This window comes from Chrysemys picta, chromosome 1 (assembly GCF_011386835.1).
Source record: "Chrysemys picta bellii isolate R12L10 chromosome 1, ASM1138683v2, whole genome shotgun sequence".
NCBI classification, from domain to species: Eukaryota; Metazoa; Chordata; order Testudines; family Emydidae; genus Chrysemys; species Chrysemys picta.
In genome coordinates, this window is record NC_088791.1 from 198,624,343 (window position 1) to 198,649,769 (window position 25,427).

The 25,427-nt window shown below is 41.4% G+C and overlaps 1 protein-coding gene and 1 long non-coding RNA gene across 4 annotated transcripts in view; one reads left to right on the top strand and one right to left on the bottom strand.

The window, feature by feature from the left end:
* Positions 1-20,894, bottom strand: part of WDR4 (WD repeat domain 4) — a 31,336-nt gene extending 10,442 nt beyond the window's left edge. The window contains exons 1-7 of one of the 3 annotated variants that reach the window (XM_024100508.3): positions 20,717-20,894; positions 18,861-18,896; positions 16,314-16,460; positions 9,663-9,819; positions 8,914-9,026; positions 6,187-6,247; positions 3,314-3,412 (exon numbers count right to left, since the gene is read on the bottom strand). In XM_024100508.3, the coding sequence (XP_023956276.1) occupies positions 3,314-3,412; positions 6,187-6,247; positions 8,914-9,026; positions 9,663-9,819; positions 16,314-16,460; positions 18,861-18,896; positions 20,717-20,826 (723 nt within the window). In that variant the 5' untranslated portion in view covers positions 20,827-20,894. Of the gene's footprint in view, positions 1-3,313; positions 3,413-6,186; positions 6,248-8,913; positions 9,027-9,662; positions 9,820-16,313; positions 16,461-18,860; positions 18,924-20,419; positions 20,543-20,716 lie in introns of those variants that run through there. The other 2 variants (XM_008179860.4, XM_008179862.4) reach the window with 2 other exon arrangements.
* Positions 20,895-20,966: 72 nt separating this feature from the next.
* Positions 20,967-25,183, top strand: LOC135977374 (uncharacterized). Its single transcript, XR_010594827.1, has 2 exons — positions 20,967-23,669; positions 24,625-25,183. It is a non-coding gene; the product is annotated as an uncharacterized LOC135977374 (long non-coding RNA).
* Positions 25,184-25,427: the final 244 nt, after the last annotated feature.

Consider the following 25,427-nt stretch of genomic DNA (forward strand, 5'->3'; position numbering starts at 1 on the left):
ATACTGTTTATTTTTCCATGCAAGCTGTATAGTAGAATTGTAAAATAATGCTGATTTGCAATGATATAGCTGAGATGTTGCAGATAAGCTTTTGGCGGCTTTTTTCTTGGTGGGAAAGAAACTGAGAATAGATTCCTGGTACCATAATGAAATGTAAATACTCTCCATTCCAAGCTTCTCTCAGCCCATGAGGAGCAACTTACTCAAGTGACATCACATGAGGTGACAGCAAGAGTGTTACATAATTCCTGAAAACTACCACTTAAAAAATAAACTAATTGTACTTTTTCACATTAGGTGTAGCAGTAAATGAGTTATAGACTTCAGGGTTGTATATATATAGTTCTGAAACAGTGTTACTGTTCCTTCAAACTGAGTAAATAATTATACCAGTCTACGGGAGGATGCATTAGTCCAACAACTGTCTCCAAGGGTTCCATTCGTTAATATTTCATGACAGTTTAAAAACATCAAACTGCTAGTTCCTTACTGTGGAGGGAGGAAAAGAGCTTTCTAAGGTTTGTCTGAAATGAGACTCTGGATGCAACTAAAAGCAAATTCTAGGTTCAGAGCACTAGATTCTATGATACAGAGGACCAGCCTTAGGGGGCTTACCTGTGGATTTGAGAAGGACTTGCACGCTATTCTCTGACACAGAAGAACTTGTTAAATAACCTTTCCACAACATTTAGATAGCACTTGTCAAATAAAGATCCCAAAGCTCTTGACAAGTTTTGGCCTCATCCTACAGTCCTTCCACCTGCTCAGCTCCCAGTTAAGTAGATGGGAATGTACATGCAGGCCTATAGGATCAGGTCATACACAGACTGCTTAGAAAATGGCAAACCCTTTAAAGAGAGCCTAGCACTCAGCTGTGGGGAGAGGGTGAAGAATACCTTCTCCAACTGAAACTATAGGGGACTATTAGCAACGCAGAATGGAATACTTCACTTGGACACTGGGGTAAGCGTGCCCTAGGAGTAAAAGCCACAAGTGGCCAAATCCTCTCAAGTTTTATCTTAAAGTCACAATCTAGAAACCCATGTCTAACACTAGACTGGAACATTGACTGACTGAGGGAAAGTGTCACCTACCAGACTCATACAGAAGTAGATCAAGCCCCTGTTGTCTCAATGAAAGATAGAATAGCTAGACATTCACATAAAAAAAATTATATATATATATAATTTATATATAAAACAAAACAAACAAAAAAACTACCAAGCAAAAGATGGCTTCCCACAGATACGCAACACATGGATGACTGAACAGGCTAAGTGATAGCTGGCTCAGATTCAATGCAGATGGCAAGGACAATACACCGCTACCTCGATATAACATGACCCAATATAACATGAATTCGGATATAACGCAGTAAAGCAGTGCTCCGGGAGGGGGGGGGGACGGGGACTCCAACGGATCAAAGCAAGTTCAATATAATGCAGTTTCACCTATAACGCGGGAAGATTTTTTGGCTCCCAAGGACAGCGTTATATCGAGGTAGAGGTGTACTGTGTTGTTCCAGCTGCTAGTATGGAATAAATCATATGTGCAGGCAAGAATGGATACTACCAGATCCAAGAATTTTCAGTACAAATTAAAATATACTTCAGAGTTTCAATTCAGTAAGGTAATACTTCTCCTGGTAATTTGTTACAAAGATTTTGAAACTTTCTGCTCAAATGTAACTTTTGAGGATGTTAAAGCTATAATTTTACTAGTTTCAAAGTCGCTTTATGCTAGACTTTCAGTTTCACTAGATGTTTCTGCTTAACAATTTTAGGTTTAAGGGCAAGTTTTGTATACAACAGATAAACTGAAAGCTTCATCTTAATTTCAAACACAAGTTTTGGGAGAATTGCAGAAAGTTCTGAAAATGCCACCCTGTATTTATAAAGAAGTGCCTAAGAGCCTGTCCACACAGCAATTTGGTGCACAGAAAGCAGATGTTCTTGCTTGCAGTGCACTAACGGGCTGCAAGGACCCTACTACCATCCACTGAAAGTTTCAGAGTGTGCTTTGACCTACTGCATTTGCAAGTCAAAGCACACTATAGAACTTTTAGTGCACAGGGGCAGGGTCCACACAGACTGTTAGTGCACAGCAAACTAGAGTGCTGCAGATTTACAACCCAGCTTGCTGCACACTAAATTGCTGTGTGGACAAGCCCTTTAATGACTTAAGAGCACAAATTCTGTTCAGTTTATGTTCCTAAATCCCACTCTTTATGAACTGTGGTTTCTAGAACTTAAACAGGATCTCCCACCCACTACCATAAAAGAGAGCTGGTTCCAGGGTGGATTTGATTTAAATCACTAGTCAGGAAGACTCAATTTAATCATGGATTTCTACATAAAAGTGCATTCTTGTTGGTTGTTATAACTTTAATACATATTCTTCACAACTCAGAGATAGAGGAGACCCAAACTGGGTCTCTTTTATGGCCTGCTGCCATTATAGGTTTTCCCTTCTTGTGAGAGAATGCTATGGCAGATCTCAAATCAATGAAGGCTACACTCAGAAAGACCTCAAGACTTCTGGAATATGCTGCTCAAACAGTTTCACTTTTGTTTCTACTGCCTGTCCCTCCCGTCTCACATGTATCTCCAGACTTCTTCTCCTTGTTCAGATCTATTCTGCCCCCAACGATCTTCTGTTCATTAAATTTTTTGAATCTTTGCACTTTTAGAGAGAAGTAAGGGATTGACTCTGTGTACACAAATTTGCAGAGGGACAATAGGGCTGAGGTCTGTTATTTCTCACCACTATATATTATTTATTTAAAAACATTTTTGCTGTTAACAAGCATGTTATCCCTGGAGAGACAAATCCAGTGTCTGAACTGCAAAACTAAGCATCACTGATGATATCTTCTAGACTGAGCACTGAGTCCCATTGGGTAGATAAAAGATTAACCTAAATAATCTATACTGGAACCCCATGAGATTGGGTCCTTAATCCATGACCTATTAGAACTCATTTACAAAACTTTTCTTAAACATTACATGAATATATTGTCGCATACTATAGAATTACAATTTATAATCCCTATTCCACTATGAGATATCTTTGAGCTATAGTGTACCTTAATTAACACTATCTTTAGATAAAATGCTTTTTGAGGAAAAAAAACTATCAAAAAAATCCAATTTAAATAAAAAAATCCGCTTTTTTGATTTTTTGTTTTAAATCATTGATTTTTATCCATCCTGAGTGGTTCTAATACTAACCAGTAACAGAACATGTTTTTAAGCCACAGAGTTCAGGAGTACAACGACAGCATGAGCACACACAACTCATCAAAAACCCATACCTTGTCATTTTTGGTTGCCTCAGTCTTATTCAAACTGTTTAGATGACAGCAGTGCACTTCTTTCCCACTTTTGTATTCCCAAAGCCTCAGAGTACAATCCTGAATAAATTCAAATGGACAGGTTGATTAACACAATCACTGGCACAGAGAAGCCAGTCATGGTCTTCAGAAGCTAAATCATACTTCTCCTCGAGATACTTCATGCATGAGATTCTAAACCCTCAAAGAAACTGGTTAAATGTTCTCAAATTGCAGATAGGGCATTTTAATGAATACATAATTCAGCCCATACTTCATGCATGAGATTCTAAACCCTCAAAGAAACTGGTTAAATGTTCTCAAATTGCAGATAGGACATTTTAATGAATGCATAATTCAGCTCAATTCTAAATTATTCAATCAAACAAAAGTTATTTTTCCTTTGTAGTGGAAATTAGGTTGCTGGATGAGTGGATTTTGAGTGTCTCGTAAATAGCACAACAGTAAATGTGCTACGCACTACCATCTTAATGACACTCTTCTTAGGTTGCTCTTTTCCCTCACCCATCCTTCTACAGTACCCAAATCCTTTGGTTTATAATTCAGTGAGGGAGAAGACCCTCATTTAATTTAGTTATCTTTGAGATTAAACTCTGTTCTGGGACAGGTTTCAAAGTGGTAGCTGTTTTAAGTCTGTATCAGCAAAAACAACGAGGAGTCCCTGTGGCACCTTATGGACTAACAAATTTATTTGGGCAAAAGCTTTCGTGGGCTAAAACTCATTTCATCAGATGCATGGAGTGAAAAATACAGTAAGCAATATATATATATATATATATATATATATATATACACACACGAAAGCTTTTGCACAAATAAATTTGTTATATATATATACACACACACACACACACACACACACATATACACACATACACACACACACACACCCCGTACAGGAAAAGATGGGAGTTGCCTTACCAAGTGGAGGGTCAGTGCTAACGAGGCCAATTCAATTAAGGTGGACCTTGATTGCATTGCCCTTGTTAACACTACAAAAAGTAATTTTCCCTCTCTTGATATTCACCCCTTCTTGTCAACTGTTGAAAATAGGCCACTTCCATCTTAACTTAATTGGCCTCACTAGCACTGACCCCCCAAGTTGGTAAGGCAACTCCTATCTTTTCATGTGCTGTACTATATATACTGCTTACTGTATTTTTCACTCCATGCATCTGATGAAGTGGGTTTCAGCCCATGAAAGCTTATGCCCAAATAAATGTGTTAGTCTCTAAGGTGCCACAAGGACTCCTCATTGTTTCTGTTCTGGGAAAGATCACTGAAGTTGCCTCCCTACGAACGAAATAAAGCCGGGGACAGCACTAATACTGATATTGCTCAGAGAGATACTGCGTGGGAACAAAATACAGGACCTTTGGGCACGCAATAGGAAGAAATCAAATCAAAAGATACAACAGTTACCACAACATTACAGACTTCAGTTCTAGAATGTATTCTCCCCCATTGCCAAGTTCCATTAGTATTACTTAGACTGGAGGTTTGAGCTGCATACACATTAACAGAGAACATTGTTTCCCCTCTCTAAGAGGATTGGGGATCACCTCCAATTGTTCATTCTTTCTGGGTCTGGAGCTGTCATGTCGTGCTACTGATAAAACAACTCTTGCTCTACCTACAACCATATGACATACAATTCAGAAAGTCCTGCAAGGAGGAGAAGTTTGATTAAAACTTCAAACACGTCATCTTAAATACTCTAGATAAAAGTATCTGGGATTCTAGTGCTTATTAATTGTTAGAGGGACATTAACTGTCATGGCTGGCTGGTCCACCCAATGTTTAATCTACCTCAATTATTGAATAGTCCCTTGATAATTAATTTGTCAGTGCTTTGAAGCTAGAGTTAATCCTGAAGAACTGGTGAGGACTGTGTGATTTCTCCATCCCATAGAACTAGAAATGATGTGAAAAGCAAGAAGAATGCACAGATTAAGCTGATGCTACATCCTCACAGAAAGAAGCATTGAAACAAAGAAACCTTGAGTGCACAGAAGCTGAACCCAAAAATACAGTACAGCTATTTTTTTAAATATCTCAAGAAACAAAAAGAAAAATAAGCAGACATAAGGAATCAGAAGTGGATAGGAAACAAAGGTGAGTCAGACTAAAAGTGGAGACCATTGGCAAGAAGAAAAAGGGTCGTAATATTGAAAATTAACAATATTTAAAATGCGATTATAAATTAACATTAAATTTAAACTAAAAATAGGCTTTCCATGTTCAATTGGACCTTCTAGATACTGTCATTTAGCACTTCAGAATGCTCGGTGCTCATCTTTGAATGTGATTCCTAATTAGAGTAGGAGATAGGGCCAGCTAATACGGAGACAGCTAACCATAATTGCGACCAAATTCAGATAGGCCAATATTTCCTCCATCCCAAACCTCAGTACTACACTGAGATGAGTATTTCAATACATTTTAGGTCACTACACCGTTCACAGCATTCAGTAACTTGCAGAGCATTCCAGACATTTCTATGAATTAGTGGAGTTCCACTTTTAATTAAAAAACTGTTATGGTGAAAGTGCTCCCATCATTAGAAATTAGAAATGTCAATTTCAGTTCTTGTCTGGGGACTAAGAACTAAGTATGTTTTCCCTAATAAGCAACTGGCATTGCTGTAAACGGAGATTAAATCACCACTATCTTACTAACAATAGAAAGATCAAATCCAGAGTAGAATGCTGGTGGCAGTGGAACTGAAGTGCAAGTCTTCCACCACTACAGAAACCAAATCCTTGCAAAACAAGCAGAAAACTGAAGTCTGACTCATAAGACTGACACTTTTTTCAAAGGATCAGAATACATACCCCAGAAGCTGATAGCATAAGATCTGGATGGTTTGGTATTACAAATATTCTGCTTACAAACCTAAAGGGAAAGAAGTTAAGAGTTCAACATTTATGTATAGTATCAGTGCAAACAGAGTACCAATAGAATAGTAGGAGCATATTTTAAGGGGTGGCGGAAAGCCGCAGCCAGCACATCCCTCGGCCTGTGCCACTTCCCACCGCCCCCATTGGCCCAGGACGGCAAACCGTGGCCAGTGAGGACCGCAATCAGCCGAACCTGCCGCGTCAGCAGGTAAATAAACTGGCCCGGCCCGCCAGGGTGCTTACCCTGGCGAGCCGCGTGCCGAACGTTGCCAACCCCTGTTTTAAGGTTACATATATTTTAAGAAGGCAATAGAAAGTCATAAGTTACAGGGGAAAAAAAGGTAGCTTTTCCCCCTCAAACTAACTGGCAGACAGAGATAGTATATTCATTTTATCGCTGTAATATTCCTAGAAAGATATTCCACATAATACAAGAAGTGCTTACTTTATTGTATTCTAGGAATTCTATTGACCCCCTTCTAACTGGGGAAGACAGTGCTGTTTGTGTGAATATGTTTTTAGTCATTTAGATCAGAATATGCACACAGAATTAGATTTACAAATATATTTGTATCATGCTCATGGATCAATTATAAATATAAAATTAAAAAACCCACATACATCAATATAGATTTTGTTTTTAATTAGTGAAGTCGGAGCATCAGCACATGAGGGTTCCCTCATAGCAGCTGGGGATCATCCAAGGCACCATCTACTCAGTTTTAGGGCAACCAAGCCATGTAACTATTTCTCCACTGTCCTTTCTAGGATTAGCTGCATCATTTGGGAATCTCAGTAACATTAAGGAGCTTATAATACTGCAACTTCCACCAGGATACCCCTTAGGGTCCTTATGAATCCACAAAGAACTTCCCAAGTTCCACACTAACCCAGGGGTCATGTGCACTAATGTAAAATGCTGCTGTCAATGCACTGCACAGGTTAGAACATATGTTTGAGTTTTGGTTTTGTGTTTTTAAAAGAGGGAATTCTTGCTTCTGAAAATAAACAATTTAAAGCCAATTAAAATATCAAGTGAATTTTGCTCGTTACAAAGCAGTAACTGCAGGTGCATGGAGGCATAATGCTGCAATTTCAATTACAAAAATAAATTTAAATAAAAATATACACCATTCAAAAACAGGAGAACTCAAGTGAGAAATCCACTGAATCCCCAACTGATTATCATATTTAAATAATGAATTTTTAAAAGTGTTTGTGCCAATTGTATTAAGTGCCTTCCTATTGTGGAATTGTTAATGAGTTGTTTGTCCAGGCACCATAGCCCCCACTTACAGGCAATGTCTTTCTTGAACATCAAAACTCTTATTGTTCATTAAAGATACAACTGTTAATACAATAAGCAGAGATCAAACACAGCAATGTAAATACACAACAAAAGCCTTGAGTTCAAAGGCTATTTAAGATCTTTGACATTAATTTAAAAATTATGCAGCTTCTAAAGAATGTCAAATCTATGCTGATAAATTCCCAACAGTCAAAAGTGATATTAATTAACATAAGATATTTAAATATCTTCTTAATACTAATTTAACTATATTCTTAGCACTTTATTAAAACTTTTCAGTAGTTAAATTAGACTGGGCTAAGGTGACTGCAGCGTATCCAATAGAGCACCACTCTCCTGATTCTCCTTTAACACCTGTTCCTGATGATGGGCGATGATACCTCATTACATATGAATGGGAAGAAGTGAAGAAAAACATCTGAAAACATGTGTGCCCCCAAGTAGCCCCAGAGTCAGACAAGCAGAAGCGTGTGTGTGTGCGCATGGCATTGTGCAATGCTATGTAGGGGCATTTCTCTGGTGCTCACTGTACTATGCCTATGAAGGCCAGAATAATGGAGAACCTCTATTGACCATCATGGAGAACGTATATTAATACCAAAACAAATCTAAATGGGAAGGCAGGGTGTTCTGCAGAAGGCTTTGATATACCACTGCAATTTCCTGCATTTCAGAAGGTTTTCCATAAAAATCTATTTAGGTATTTGTCTTCCCTCCTGACTGGAGAGGGGACACTGGGGCAGGGAGCACAAATGTTCCTGTAAGCTAGAGAAGGCGATAGGGGACTTCCAAATAGGGCACTTTCTCTTCCCCTATCTAATGCTACTGTTGCGACACCAATAGATAGCAAGGATTGGAGCCCTAAAATCTCTCCAACCAAGCACCACTTTCTTCTGCTGCTCTCCTCTTCAGGTACCCATGACAGGCAAGTCCCTAACCTCAACACTCAATGAGGAGATCAGGGAAAGGAAAGAGCACTCTCCCTTTGCTTTTAAACAGGGGAGAGGGAGCTGTGCTCCCTGTAATCTCCTTTACTTTGTGCTTCCCCCGTGATCTCCCTTGCTTCAAACCCTGCTTATATCCTCTTCTCCCCACAGTGAACTCCCACTATGTTCTGTCTCGCATACTGACTCAGTTATTAGTCATGGACCAGGACCCCACTGTGCTAGGTGCTGCATAAACACACAACAAAAAGATGGTCCTTGCCACAAACTAAGTTATAACTGTATCCTGGACTAAAACAGAGCAGCCTGGGGAGTTTCTTTAACCCAGAACCCAGTTATTGCTCCACAAACAGGAGCCACTCTCCTCTAGCCAGCCCTTAAATACAGTGGACAGCTCCACAAACTTACTCTCTGTGCCCAAGACAGAAAGATATGATGTTATGTGGCGCTCTAGTCAAACTGACTCGAATCTTCTCATCTCTGTCCGCAGTTAGGATATACTGGTCATCAGGACTCAGCGCCTGTTGGCACAAAATAAGCACACAGCACAGACAGCTCAGGATGTCTTTTGATGTGCTGCTTTGTAACTAGTGATTAAGCAATAAATCCAAATACACTAGTTTCATGATTTTGAACGTATCGTGCAAGCAGAAAGCCACAATTTACATTTAGAACGCAAGCCCCAAGCCTTTTTGATAAGAAGTAAAGAAGCAGTAGCAGAAGGCAGGAATATTGTTGAGTTTACCAAAGCCAATAACCTCCAGAAGGAGCACAAAGGAAGCCTTGTTGTGTTTAAAAATGGACTAAGCACTAAAATATTGCAGTGCCACATTGACAGACTACACTGGATGACCTCACAAGTGAATTGCATCTCTAAGTTCTATGATTCCGTAATAAAAACAACAGCTCATAAAAATTACACTAACAGAAGATCTATTCACTGCATGCCCTCTGCAAACTGTTCTCCCTGCCTCTTGCGTTTGTATTTGAATAATAACTCAGAGGGAAAAAGATGCTGTTCTTCAGTCTAGCTTATACAAAGAAATGAGGGTTTTTTTAAAGTCATAGGATCTTGGCGTAGGAATAACATAGTGCTAAAACTTCTTTAAGGGAAAAGAAAAAGGTTGCGTGAAAACCCAATTAATAAACATACATACCACATCCAAGAGCAGGGACAAGTGCCCAAGCTCAATCTTTCCAGCTTTTTGGGGTTCTGTTATTGAATAAGAATAGACATCACCAGACTTGTCTGCAACCAGAATCTTATCCTCTGCAGCTGTAATAATCAGAGATGTGCATCTTCTAACAACAGACCTGAAAGGAAAAAAATGGTCATGATTAGAGCTATTCAGATATTTTGACATGGCCATTCAGTCCCTGTTTGGGGCAGGTATCTCTTCCTCTTGAGTCATAAGAGTGCAGCATGGCCACCAACTCAGATTTCTTCTGATCAGAAAAAGTCAGTCCCTGCTGTGCATACAAGATCAGCTTCTGAGCATTCTTCAGCTGTTCACAACTCATTTTCTTCTCTCTCTTTTCACTATTCCTTTCCTACAGTACATGCTTTCACTGCAGTTGGCACTCACCAATTCACACCGCCATAGTACTCGCACACTGCCACCACGTCAGTTTCAAGGTAAAAGCATCTTTAACCCCTATCTATGGTCCAAACCAGAAATGTCCCCCCAGGTCTCAGGCCTTTAGCCTTTACCTCTCTCTGAGCAGAAACCCAGGTCCCTCCTTTTTCCAGATCAGAGCTTTAGGCTGCAGTTCACTGCAATTCAACCCAGCAAACAGGTCTGACTGAGGCCAGGTCTACACTACTGACTTATTTTGGTATAATTACATCACGCAGGGGTGTGAAAAATCCACACCCCTGAGTGCTGTAGTTATACCAACCTAACCCCCTATGTAGACAGCGTCTCCCACTGACATAGTTACTGCCTCTCGCGGAGGTGGATTTAACTACGCTAATGGGAGAAGCTCTCCCATTGGCATAGTAGCATCTTCACTACAGACAAGCTCTCAGTTCAGCCCCTGTGCTTTGCTTTCTCTCCAAGGGCTACGACCAGCATAAGCCAGCAGTGACCATACAGCTTCTACATGCATACTACAAAACACCTACATGCGTACTAAAAACTTACCTGAGATCACCCATCAGTCCTATGGAGACCCCACTAGGTTCCAGTCTAACTCTCAAGCAAGTTCAGTCACCCTTTGGACCAAAGGTCATTTGAGTCAAAAAGAAGTCCCCTGAGTCTGTTTAAACTCAGCCTTTTATATAAAGACACTTTTTTCCCTCCTTGGGACTCTGATACCTGTTTGGAGGAATATACCCAAGCCACCCCAGAGGGAGGCACTTCTCTCCAGCTGTTTACAATCCAAGGGACAGCAGTAATCACTCCTTTCTATGCTACTACACCTCCCCTCCCCCCACACACACAGTTTTTAGTTACTGAAAAAGCTGTGGATACCCTCCCATGTGGAGTTGAATATAATTCTTTGCCCACCGTGATACACAGAACATTCATAAATTTAACATGATACGGTCCCCACAGATACTGAATGTGGTTGCAATATCTGTCACAGTATGATCAGAGACATAAGGTGGATGAGGTCATATTTTTGGACCAACTTCTGTTGGTGAAAGAGACAAGCTTTTGAGCTATCTTCTTCATGTCTGGGAAAGGTCTCCGAGTCACAGCTAAATAGAATAGTGGAATGGATTGTTTACGGTAAGTAGTTAACACATATTGTAAGAGAACATCAAGGTGAAGTGGCTTGTTAACGCCTCATAGGACAAAAAAAAAAGATTAGTGAGTTACAGATTGTTGTAATAAACCATAAATCCAAGGTCTTTATTAAGACCATAATTTTTAGTGTCTACTAAAGATATTAAGCTCTCAAGCTCGTCTTTTGAAAGCGTTGTGCAGGTTTCCTTTGAGAATGAGGACTGAGAGGTCAAATACAGAGCGATCGTTTTGTGAAGTGTTCGCCTACAGGTGAAATGGTGTTTTTTGTCTTTTATCATTTTTCTTTGAGATTTCATTTGAGAGAATAGAGATATGTGGGTGAAACCAAAGTAATTGTTATTGGGGCATTTAGTGCACCGGAATGACCATGTATGACTATGGTAATGCACGTGTATGAAGAGGCATAATGGCAGTTGCACGTGTAAACCTAATTTTGGCATTTCCTGACTTCCTTGTTTAACTATACAGGCTTAATGTTCTCCAAAGGGCTCTCACAAAACTGGGTGACTGGGCAACAAAATGGTAAATGAAATTCAATATTGATAAATGCAAAGTAATGCATATTGGAAAACACAATCCTAACTATATGTACAAAATGATGGGGTCTAAATTAGCTGTTACCACTCAAGAAAAATCTTGGAGTCATCTTGCATAGTTCTCTGAAAACATCTGCTCACTGTGCAGCGGCAGTCAAAAAAGGCAGAAACTTAGGAACCAATAGGAAATGGATAGATAATAAGCATAACTACCAAAATGCCACCATATAAATCCATGGTATGGCCACAACTTGAATATTGCTTGCAGTTCTGGTCACCCCATCTCAAAAGAGATATATTAGAAATGAAAAGGTACAGAGAAGGTACAGAAAAGGTACAGATTAAAGGTATGGAACAGCTTCCATAGGAGGAGAGATTAAAAAGACTGGGACTATTCAAACTGGAGAAAAGACAACCAAGGGGAGGGACATGATAGATGCCTACAAAACCATGAATGATATGGAGAAAGTGAATAAGGAAGTGTTATTTATTTATCTATCCCTTCACATAATAGAGGAACCAGGGATCATCCAATGAAATTAACAGGCAGCAGGTTTAAAACAAACAAAAAGGAATTACTTCTTCACACAATCAACATGTGGATGCAATCCCAATGCTCTGGGTGTCCCTAAACCTCCAACTGCCAGAAGCTGGGTCTGGACAACAGAGGATGGATCACTTGATTGCCCTGTTCTGTTCATTCCCTTTGAAGCATCTGGCACTGGCTACGGTTGGAAGACAGGTTACTGCGTTAGATGGAACATTGGTCTGATCCAGTATGGCCGTTCTTATCTTCCAAACAAAATTGGATGGACTTTCCTAACATAAAATAAAAAAAACACACTCACAAAATGTGCATAAAAACTATGGGGAGGGAGACTTGGAAGCTCTCCTGATTTGCAATATCTTGTCAACAACATGTGTAAATTCCATGTACTGGCCCTATTTGGAGACAGAACACCCTGTCTCGTGCATCTTACTGCAAAAGGAAGCCCCTCTGATGTGAGCCTTGGGAACATCATAGCTAGATAAATTTGCATCATACCCAACTGTGTCGCTCTTAAGGTGCACAAAAGGGAGCAGACTCAGATGCACCTTATACACAGCAGCTTCCCTCATCCTTTTGCACCTTATGAGGTTCTTATAAAGATGTGCAGGAAATAAGACAAAGGCTTGGCTATGCACTTGTAGTACACTTAGTCACCAGGATTTGAGTTCAGAGTTTCTCTTGCAACAGCTGATATCAGCCACTTAAGGATCACTAGTTTGTGATTATGATTAACGTGAAGATTTTATCATGGTTATTTTTAGTAAAAGTCACAAACAGGTTACGGGCAACAAAAATTCAGAGCCCAAGACCTGTCCATTACTTTACTAAAAATAACCGGGGGGTGGGGGGGGGTGAGGGGGCTAGGTAGGGGGAGGAATGGAGTCCGGGGGGCGGGGGGGAGGGAAGGAGGAGAGGGGGAATGTCAGGCTGAGCCCCCTGCCATGGCCGCACACAGCCCCTGCTCCAGAGCTGGCTACAGTTGCAAGACAGGGGTGCACGGCCCCAGCTGCAGCCCCCACAAAGCCTGGGAAGCCGTAGGGCTGGAGCTGCAGGGTTAGGTTTATTTTATGTTAGGTCCTAGTTTCATCCAGCCCCAGTTGCAGGCAGAGGCGCACAGTGCCACCTCCTCCTCCTGAAGCCCTAGAAGTCACGGAGGTCTGGTAAAGTCATGGAATCCGTGACCTCTGTAACTATATCGTAGCCTTCATTATGATTTTGTCAACTTTCATAAGGCAGATAAGATCATGGACAACCACCTGATAATTGGCAGGTGAGTTTGAAAACAGATTTCACTCTTATTTTGCTTTAAAACTGTATTTATAATTTAATAATGATTGCTGCTGCTATTATTTTTTATTTCCAGATCACTTTTCATCCAAATTGCTCAGTGCAATTGTGGATTAATTTATGCCTTAAGACTCCTGGGTAAATAAAGGACCTCACCCACCACTGAAATGCAACAATCCCTGGGGTGAAAAAGCATTATATAGGGCTTAATTCAATATATTCCACTGTCATTTTAGGACTTTTAAAGTAAGCTGTTTTTCACATCTTTATGGCTTATAAAATGCTACCAACTATGAATTCATTAGAGCTTTAGGATGCACCAGTACAGGAATAGGTTACTTTCTAGCTTGCTGACTCGCTGGATACTTTCTACAACATATGGGACTTTTTTTTTTGGCCCTACCTTTATTGCTATGCAACAACAGAAGTTCTCATGTATTCATGACTCTCCAGTAGGTGCCAGCATTGTATTAGGCTTGCTACATATCTTGCCACAAACAGCTGATATTGATTTCATCTCACACCAGAATGTGCAGCTCAAACTTATTTTAGAGTTATCTTCCCATGCAATGATTGTTGTTTTTTGGTATTCCCAGTTTCCTAATGGAAGAAAGTGATGTTACAGAATTCCTGGCAAAATCCACCTGGGTTCCAGGCTGACAGTCTAGCAGAAAACTGAAAATCCAGGAATTATCCTGTAAGCCTCAGAGTTAAAGACAACAAAAACAGGACAGAGGACAGTACTATTCCTTTGGGGCAGTGAGAAGAAGTGGATGCATGAGGAAACAGAGGTAAAATTCACGATAGTTCTGGCTAAAGTCAGCCTAGACTTGGGGTCTGACTGCATAAAACAGCAGCAATATTTCTATAGAATGGTTTTCACTCTCACCAGAGTTAAAGCAGAAACTCGAAAACAATGACAAGAGACAAGTAGGCTCTGTGGTGAGATTAATCAAAATTCACGCAGTAAAATGTAATCTAAAACTGCAGAGTTATGTGCCAGCAACACAGTCACACATTCTGAAGGTATGTCTACACTGCAATTAAAAACCCACGGCTGGCCCGTGCCAGCTGACTTGAGCTCAGAGAGCTCAGGCTAAGGGGCTGTTTAATTGCAGTGTAGACATTCGGGCTCAGGCTGGAGCCTGGGCTCTAGAACCCTGCCAGGTGGAAAGGTCCCAGAACTCAGGCTGCAGCTGGAGCCTAAATGTTTATACCACAATATAAACAGCCCCTTAGCCCGAGCCCCAGGAGCCCGAGTCCACTGGCACAGGCCAGCTGTGGGTATTTAATTGCAGTGTAGACATACCCAGATATGCTAATTAGGTATCCTTGACCATGGTTTTCCCACAGTGAAAAAGTATTGATCAGAAAGTGATGCAGGAGTTCATCAACTTATCACTTCTCAATTTCTAATGTGTATATTTACTTTTTAGAAGACTGACCAAAAGAGATTAGAGCATTGTTTGTTTACCTGTGCACTTGACTGCACAATGCAATTATTCCATTTCTCCTTTTCCTTGTGTAGGTCTCCAACACAGCAAGAGGGAACAAACATTTTTTAAATGGGAAAATGTGGTTTTCAGATGACAGAAAGTTGGACTCGGGGGAGGGGGAAGAGAGGGGACTCAATCGCAGATGTAGTACTTAAAACCACTTCAATACCTTTTTAAGATCGGCTTTTGCTGCAAGCTGATGTTACTTTACATTTATTAGGCTGCATACAACCCTAAATCACAAGAAAAGAATGATGACCTTGAGGTTAAAGCACTAAAATGGGAGTTCCTTTCTATTATTTCTAGGTCTGCTACAAACTTCCTATATGACACTGGGCAAGACACTCTAAAGGTCCAGCATCTACACCACAGGTAGAACTGAGGGGGGAATCCAATAATACAGTTCCATTCTGCTTTGTAGATGGGACAAGAATCTAGCATTCTTCAGAAATCAATACAAGTGGAAACTTCATTTGCCAAGATTTTGCTTTTGAAAAGTCCTACGTGTCTTCATATAGAAAACCATCACAATCAGCAGAGAAAGATTTATTACAGGAGGATCTCTAGTGGACAGAGAGAGATTCAAATGGAGGGGGTTAGAAAAGAGAAGGCATGCAATATGTAACTTGTACATAAGGACAGATTTTTAGAACACCCTCCAGAAGCTTCCTAAAATCCTCTCTCCCACAAGCCTATCTTGGATTACGTCGGTAGCTGGAGTAGTACTCAGGTTAATGAGTGTGTGGTTCTTTAAGATTTAGTGTTCACACAGAGCAGAGAGGAATGCTCTGTTTTTAAATATCCAAAAGATACTTTTTGTAAAAAGTGAAGAGATTTTTTTTTCCCTTATACCCTTGGCCAAAAGCTTGCCTTCCCAAAGCTAGTGTGCTGTACACATTTTAATGGGGGGGGGGGGGAGGGAGGGAAAGGATGCAAGTCAAAATGGAGGAAAATTGAAAAATTTTAGAGGGAAGCTTGTAGACTACAGACACCATTTCTGGCTTAACCTCTTAACATTGACCCCTCACTTCCACCAGCGTTAAATTCACTCAAGCAAATTAGAGGAAAGAGGGAGAAGCCAGTAGTAACAAACAGCTGTGCCCCAAATCCTGCTGATATTTACAGTATTAAAATGGCAGTCATTCCAATTTATAATACACAGACACTCAATATCCTGATTCCTTACCTGACACTAAGGCATTCCCAGCAAGGCTTAGTACGAAAAAGAACCAGACGTTTGTTGTCATCAGTCAAAGCAAAATAGCCTCCTGATGAGGAGAAGGCAAAAGCAAGAATATCATCGCTTGCTTTAACTGCTGGCTGTCCATCCTGTCTAAAATACAGAAAGGAAAAAATGTTTTTTTCATGAACAGACAGCTTTAAGCATATTTACTAAAGAGAAACATATCATCAAACTGCCAACAGCATTAATCGTGATTAATCGCAGTTTTAATCGCACTGTTAAACAATAGAATCCCAATTGAAATTTATTAAATATTTTGGAATGTTTTTCTACATTTTCAAATATATTGACATCAATTACAGTACAGAATTCAAAGTATACAATGCTCACTTTATTTTTTATTACAAGTATGTACACTGTAAAAAAACAGAAGAAATGGTAGTTTTCAATTCACCTAATACAATTACTGTAGTGCAATCTCTATCACGAAAGTGCAACTTACAAATGTAGATTTTTGTTGTTGTTGTTGTTACATAACTGCACTGAAAAACAAAACAGTGTAAAACTTTAGAGCCTACAAGTCTACTCAGTCCTACTTCGTGTTAAGCCAATCGCTAAGACAAACAAGTTTGTTTACATTTGTGGGATATAATGCCGCCTGCTTCTTATTTACAATGTCACCTGAAAGTGAGAACAGGCATTCACATGGCACTGTCGTAGCTGGCATCGCACGATATTTATGTGCCAGATGCGCTAAAGATTCATCTGTCCCATCATGCTTCAACCACCATTCCAGATGCTGATGACGGGTTCTGCTCGATAACTATTCAAAACAGTGCAGACCAATGCATGTTCATTTTCATCATCTGAGTCAGATGCTTCCAGCAGAAGGATGATTTTCAATTTTGGTGGTTCGAGTTCTATAGTTTCCACATCACAGTATTGCTCTTTTAAGACATCTGAAAGCATGCTCCACACCTTGTCCCTCTCAGATTTCGGAAAGCACTTCAGATTCTTAAACCTCGGGTCAAGCGCTGTAGCTATTTTTAGAAATCTCACATTAGTACCTTCTTTGCGTTTTGTCAAATCTGCAGTGAAAGTGTTCTTAAATCGAACAACATGTGCTGGGTCATCATCCGAGACTGCTAGAACATGAAATATATGGCAGAATGCGGGTAAAACAGAGCAAGAGGTATACAATTCTCCTCAAGGAGTTCAGTAACAAATTTAATTAACGTGTTATTTTTTTAATGAGCCTCATCAGCATGGAAGCTGGAATGGTGGCTGAAGCATGAAGGGGCATATAAATGTTTTGTAGCCAGCATTGCAAGGTATTTACGTGCCAGATACGCTAAAGTGCCACACGAACGCTTGTTCTCACTTTCAGGTGACATTGTAAAGAAGAAGCAGGCAGCATTATATCCCACAAATGTAAACAAACTTGTTTGTCTTAGCAATTGGCTTAACAAGAAGTAGGACTGAGTAGACTTGTAGGCTCTAAAATTTTAGACTGTTTTGTTTTTCAGTGCAGTTATGTAACAACAACAACAAAATCTACATTCGTAAGTTGCACTTTCACCATAAAGAGATTGCACTACAGTACTTATAACGGGGAATTGAAAAATACAATTTCTTTTGTTTTTTTACAGTGCAAATATTTGTAATAAAAATATATATACGAAGTGAGCACTGTACATTTTGTATTCTGTGTTACAATTAAAATCAATATATTTGAAAACGTAGAAAACATCCAAATATTTAAATAAATGGTATTCTATTATTGTTTAACAGCGCGATTAATCGCACGATTAATCATGATTCATTTTTTTAATCGCTTGACTACCCCAACCTAAACTAAATCTATAAAGTTAGATCTAAATTCCACTTATTCAAAAGAAAATAATTAAAACAATATCTAGAGGGGTATAGTCAACTAGAAATGTAATTTTAAAACAGGACTTTAAAGTACTATACCTGCACTTAAATATCTACCTAAGCTTTTGTAGCTTTATAATCAGGTTTTCCTATTTTGAAAGTTTCTCTCTCCTGTTACTGTGTAAAAGACTGAAACCAATGAGAGGAAACAGACTGTGGGCCCAATCCTGCATCAATATCTGCTTACCTATGTACCATGGTCTGTGCTGGCAGACCTTGATGTAGGATCTAAATCTAAGCATCCAGGGGAAACATTGGAATTGACTATAGGTAAAGTACTGTCCAATGCTCAAAGTACAATTAAAAGATAGATTTCTCCTCCACCCTAATTTCTTTTCAATTCTTGTAAGTTTAGATAAAAATCACATAGAAGCGTGGATTAAGTTGCCAATGTTCCTTTTAAACAATCTTTCACCATCATACCCACTCTAAGCAAGAGTAAGACTAAAAATACATAAGTTAGCGAAACAAATAAGACAACTAGAAATTAAGCCAGTCATCTCACATCACTAGGCATTCCTAATTTATTCACTTTATTCTATTCGACATCACATCATCAGAGGAAGTGATCCACCCTCCGAAAAGGTAGTGAAGAGTTTATACAAAATCTCTCACCCTCTGTCTTCTTGAGACTTCTTGCCTGCAGTGATGCTGTCATACATGAAAAGATCATCAACACTGGAAATAAAAGGGTTAACAAAAAAAATCACTGTTTTCCCATGAAGGGTGCTGATTCATTTGTAATGCATCATAATTATATACTTTACTATGTCTCCTTGCCTCTGCTGCCAACACCCCCTGGCACCTCAAAGGCATCCCCAGATTACTCACCAGTTGTTGAAGTTTGGCACCTCATATCCCACATGCAAACCAAACAGAAGCCACTAGTCGATAGGAAAGCAAGTGTGATTTTTTTTTCCAGTGAAAAACCGTGAATATTTTACTTCTACTAGTCTCTCAATTGTATTTGCCATCTGCTCTTGAATCTCTATTTTGGCATTTACTGTGATTCCAGAAATCAATGTGACGAACATAAACTGGTTCTGTACAAGCTGCCAGGAATCATGAAGACTGATAGGCTTAAAATGTTATTCTTTGTACATGAATAATTTGTGTAACAAATATCCATATACTCCTGTGACTGGAGATTGAGAAATCAAGGCCTTGCTTTGTCCCACATGTGCAAGCTTGTTTACCTCATCTTGCCATGCTATCTGCATAGCCCTTGGGAGAAGATCCTTCTACTGAAGGATGGTGTAATAAGCACACAAACAAACTAAGCATGCTGGCTCTATTGTTGCTGGGTAATCCAGTGGTGTAGTTGTTACTGTAACAATGTCGCATGGATAATACTTATTCAGAACATGTTTAAGTCTTATCAGGGTTTTATTTTGGGCCTTTTAAAAGAAATGCCTTCAACTTTAAAAAAGAGATAAGTGGGAATTTTTAACCTTCCATGGTTAGAAGTAATACCTAAAATTTGAGAAATTAGAGGGAAAATACCGCTTTTTCTGTTTTAGACCCCAATCCTGCAAATACTTGAGCTCAGACTTAATTGGCTAGACATGAGTAGTCCCCACTGAAGTCAGTGAAACTAATTACATACATATATCAGAGTGGTAGCCATGTTAGTCTGTATCAGTGAAAAGAACGAGGAGTAGTTGTGGCACCTTAGAGACTAACACATTTATTTGGGCATAATCTTTCATGGGTTAACGATGAAGTGGGTTTTAGCCCATGAAAGCTTATGCCCAAATAAATGTGTTAGTCTCTAAGGTGCCACATATATTCCTCGTTCTTTTTACATACATGTAATTAAGTACGTGTGTGTATGCATTTGCCAAATTAGGGATGTACCTTGAGCATGACAACAGCGTGTGTATAATCAGTTTCACCATTTCCCCTGATGTATGAGTCTCTCTCTCTCTCATTAGCAACAGGGGAAAAACATTTTAGATGCAGTGTGATATAAAACCACAAAAAATAGTAGCAGAGTCAGAAGATATTCTAACACCTGGCAGTACTTATAATCAACTTTTTAAAGTGATTAAGTTTCAAGGGGATGGGGCCTCTTTAACTTTAGCAGTATCCCTTTAAACAATGCCCAAATATATTTAGAATTAGCAAGGTATAAGAATAATCAGCACACAGAGTAGTCAAATAAAGTTACACACAGTTAAGAAAGATACATTCATCTCCAGTCGTGCCGGGGATTCACCCTCAACTGGTTTTAAAGGGGCTGAAATGTCATCGGGAGCCAAGGGGGCAGGACTGATGCTCCTGAACTCCTGGGGGGGCGGAGGGGGGGACTTACGCAGACATCTCATTGGACGGGGTGGGGTTTAAAGACCGGATACGTCTCCCGCCCGCCAGCCACACACCCGCTGCCGGGCGGCGAATCGCGCTCACCATCCTCCCAGCCGCCTCTCCCCGTCCCCGGGCAGCGCCGGGACCCCGCGGCCCGCACTGACCTGGGCTCCTGGTAGTGAGCTGCTAGGAAGCGGCTCCCGCCGCTGACAGCCATGAGAGCTCCGCAGAGCGCCAGCCCCGGGCCGCGACATCCCGCCGCTGCCGCCTCCATGCGGACAGCCGCCCACGTGCGCGCCCCCTAGCCGCGGTTTACTTAGTAGCCGACGCAGGGTGTGAACGTCACACCCTGACGCGCGCTGGCTAATGACGTAAAGCAGACTCCCCCATCTGCTGCGGGGGCTGCGCCTGCGCAGTAACACACAGGAAGGGCGAGGTTGGCGGCAGCGGGGCAGCAGCACGCGCTGGGCACACGCAGTCCTCGTTCCCTGCCAGGCTCGTGTATTGCGCCTTTTTGATCCCAGCATAGTCCCCTTCCCAGCACGCCGGGCGGGGCTGGGCCAGCAGCTGGGCCGTAGTGCAACCAGTAGAATTAGAGCTCTGGCGTGGAGGGGTGTTTTGAAGAGTATTTTTATTTATATTTCTGTACATGGACCCCCTTGTGCTAGGTGCTGTAATACATAAGATCTGCCCTTTCCCAGCGGAGGCTCTTTTTGTTGTTGTTCTTATTTCCTTGTTCAGTACAGTGCAACTTGAAGCCTCAGTCCTGTAATAAATTGCAGATAGTTTGGGTAGCATCTGTCATACCCATTGTAAATTCCCAAGAGGCTTTAGGTAATTAGAGTTAAATAATGGCAGAGGAACATAAATTAAAAGGATAGGCAAAGGAAGAAAAAGATGATCCTACTTGAAATTAGAAAAGAGAGAGAGTGAGAGGCAGAAAGATGAAGGTTGTTTCAAATAGTAAGATCTGCACAGAAGACCAAATAGAACAGTGGTTCTCAAACTTTTGTACTGGTGACCCCTTTCGCATAGCAAGTCTCTGAGTGTGACCCCCCCCCTCCCCTTATACATTAAAAACACTTCTAAATATATTTAACACCATTATAAATGCTGGAGGCAAAGCGGGGTTTGGGGTGGAGGCTGACAGCTCGGGACGCCCCATGTAATAACCTCACGACCCCCTGAGGGGTCCTGACCCCCAGTTTGAGAACCCCTGAAATAGAAGAAGTGTTTGAATGTTGAGGCAAAGCGGTTCCTGGACTTCAGAATCTGGGTGGCTGGATTTCTATTTGATCACTTCTTATCAGCTACCTGTAATCTTTCATGCATGGTTTCAAAAGCAAACAAAGGACAACCCCAAGTGCTTACAGAGATCTGACTGCCATTAATACCTCTTTCTGAGGCCTGGTCTCTGCGTAAAAAAATAGATTGATTTGTGTACATCCCTCAGGGCTGTGAAAAATGTCATGCTCTGTACAGCGTAGTTAGGTTGACCTAACTCCTTGGGTCAGACATGACTAGATCAACAGAAAAGTTCTTCCATTGAGCTAGCTACCACCCCTCAAAAAGGTGGATTGAAAACCCCCTTCCACTGATGTAGGAAGCATCTGTGCTACAGAACTAAATAGCACAGCTGTATTATGTCCAAAAGTTTATTGAAAAATTTGAAGCCTTATGTCCCTTTTCAATGCTTTGGTGTTATCTGATAACTCAAGCAATTAAAAACCATCCAATCTACAAAGGCTGCTTTTGCATCCAATGAGAAATTTGGACAAAGAAGACAGAAAAGGGAGGAGGAGGAGGTCACAAGATTGAGGGAAATGTATTTTTTAAAAAGCTAGGGAAAAGATTTCTTCTGAGTTCTGACAGGGATTTGCAGATCTCTGAAGAAGAAAATATTAAGGAAATACCTGCAAAAATGTGGAATGTGAATATATTACCTGTGTGAATGTAATGCAGACACACACTCCAGACTTCTCTGTGATGCTGTCTTCAGCACAAATTGCTGGTTATATTCTATACTGTTATCATTTGTGGCTGGCAGCCAAATCAGTTGATCCAATTGTTGGGTTTTCAATAAGCTGCAGTGTATGACCATGCCATATTTCTGAACTTCATCCTCAAAACATTAGAATAATGTGGAATAATTTTAAATACATTGCAAAATAGCCCTTAACATATTTGTGATTACTTAGGCCTGGTCTACACTATGAGTTTAATTCGAATTTAGCAGGGTTAAATCGAATTAACCCTGCACCCGACCACACAACAAAGCCATTTATTTCGAAATAAAGGGCTCTTAAAATCGATTTCTGTACTCCTCCCCGACGTGCGGAGTAGCGCCAAAATCGATATTGTCATTTCGAATTAGGGTTAGTGTGGCCGCAATTCGATGGTATTGGCCTCCGGGAGCTAGCCCACAGTGCACCATTGTGACCGCTCTGGACAGGAATCTGAACTCGGATGCACTGTCCAGGTAGACAGGAGAAACCCCGCGAACATTTGAATTTCATTTCCTGTTTGCCCAGCACAGGAGAGCATAGGTGACCACAGAGAGCTCATTAGCACAGATAACCATGCAGGCCGATAATCGAAAAAGAGCACCGGCGTGGACTGTACGGGAGGTACTGGATCTGATCGCTATATGGGGAGAGAATTCAGTGCTAGCAGAACTTCGTTCGAAAAGACGAAATGCCAAAACTTTTGAAAAAATCTCCAAGGGCATGATGGAGAGAGGCCACAATAGGGACCCAGAGCAGTGTCAGGTGAAAGTCAAGGAGCTCAGACAAGCCTATCAGAAAACAAAGGAGGCAAATGGTCGCTCCGGGTCAGAGCCGCAGACATGCCGCTTCTATGCTGAGCTACATGCAATTCTAGGGGGGGCTGCCGCCACCACTACCCCACCTCTGACCGTGGATTCCGAGGCAGGGGTAATCTCATCAGCCACACCTGAGGATTCTGCGGACGGGGAAGAGGAGGAGGAGGACGACGACAAGCTTGCGGAGAGCGCACAGCACTCCGTTTTCCCCAAAAGCCAGGATCTTTTTCTCAGCCTGACTGAAGTACCCTCCCAAGCCAGTACCCAAGACCATGATCCCATGGAAGGGACCTCAGGTGAGTTTACCTTTTAAAATATAAAACATGGTTTAAAAACAAGCGTTTTTTAATGATTAATTTGCCCTGAGGACTTGGGATGTATTCACGGCCAGTACAGCTACTGGAAAAGTCTGTTAACGTGTCTGGGGATGGAGCGGAAATCCTCTAGGGACATCTCCATGAAGCTCTCCTGGAGGTACTCCAAAAGCCTTTGCAGAAAGTTTCTGGGCAGTGCAGCCTTATTCCGTCCTCCATGGTAGGACACTTGACCACGCCATGCTAGTAGCAAGTAATCTGGTATCATTGCATGACAAAGCCTGGCAGCGTATGGTCCCGGTGTTTGCTGGCATTCAAGCAACATCCGTTCTTTATCTCGCTGTGTAATCCTCAGGAGAGTGATATCGCTCATGGTAACCTGGTTGAAATACGGGAATTTAATTAAGGGGACAGAGGTGGCCATTCCTACTGGGCTGTTTGCCTGTGGCTGAAAAGCAATCCTTCCCTGCAGTTAGCCAAGCGCGGGGGGCAGGGAGGGGACCGGGGAATTGGCGCTGAGCTTTTCGCCTTTGGCTAGCAGGGATCTTCCCTGATACTAGCCACGCGGTGGGGGGAGGGATAAAGCGATCATCCCAGAGAATTGGATGGAGGGGTTTCGTTTGTTTTCTGCTGCTGAAGGTTAACAGGAAAACCGCAGCAGTCAACCGGCTTTGCTTGGTATGTGGGAAAGGAGGGCGCAGAAGCCGAAAGACAATGGCTTACCATGGCCGCATGCAAGCCGAATTCTGTTGCCCGGACCTGTGATCTCTAGCAGCAAAGCCACAGGCACTCAGCATTAAGAGGCAAAATGCGATCTTGCACAGAAATCACATGTGCTATGTAATGTGAATAGTGTTGTTCACCGTGAAAGAGTATAAGCATTGTTCTGTAAAATGTATCTTTTTAAAAACTTCTCTCCTTTTTTCCATCCCTCCAGCAGCTGCAAATTTTTCAAGCCTCCCTCCTCTGTCCCGAAGGCTATCTTAGATAAGGCAGCAGAGGAAGAGGACACGAGACGAGATGTTCTCGGAAATAATGGAATGCACCCACAATGAAAGAGCTCATTTGAATGAGTGGAAGGACACGGTATCTAAGTACTGGAAAGATGCCAGTGAACGTGAGGTCATGAGGGATGCTCAAGATGAGAGGTGGCAAGCTGCAACGCTGGGGCTGCTGCGTGATCAAACGGACATGCTCTGGCGTCTGGTGGAGCTTCAGGAACGGCAGCAGGATAACAGAGTGCCGCTGCAGCCGCTGTATAACCTCCCTCCCCCCTCACCACGTTCCATAGCCTCCTCACCCAGACGTGTAAGAACGCGGGGTGGGGGAGGCTCCGTGCACCCAGTGGACAGCCCAACCAAAAGGCTGTCATTATATTGAATTTTTTCAGTGACCTTTACTTCCCTCCTATCCTCCTCCCAAACCTCACCCGGGTTACCTTGTTGGTTCTCTCCCTATGTTTATAATCAATTAATAAAGAATACATAATTTTTAAACAATAGTGACTTTATTTCCTTTAAAAGCAAGCTGTGATTTAAGGGGGGGAGGATGGTTTGCTTACAGGGAATGAGTCAATCAAGGGGGCGGGTTTTCAACAAACAGAACTTCCAAACTGTAGCCTGGCCAGTCATGAAACTGGTTTTCAAAGCTTCTCTGATGCGCAGCGTTTCCTGGTGTGATCTTCTAATCGCCCTGGTGGCTGGCTGCGCGTAATCAGCAGCCAGGCGATTTGCCTCAGCC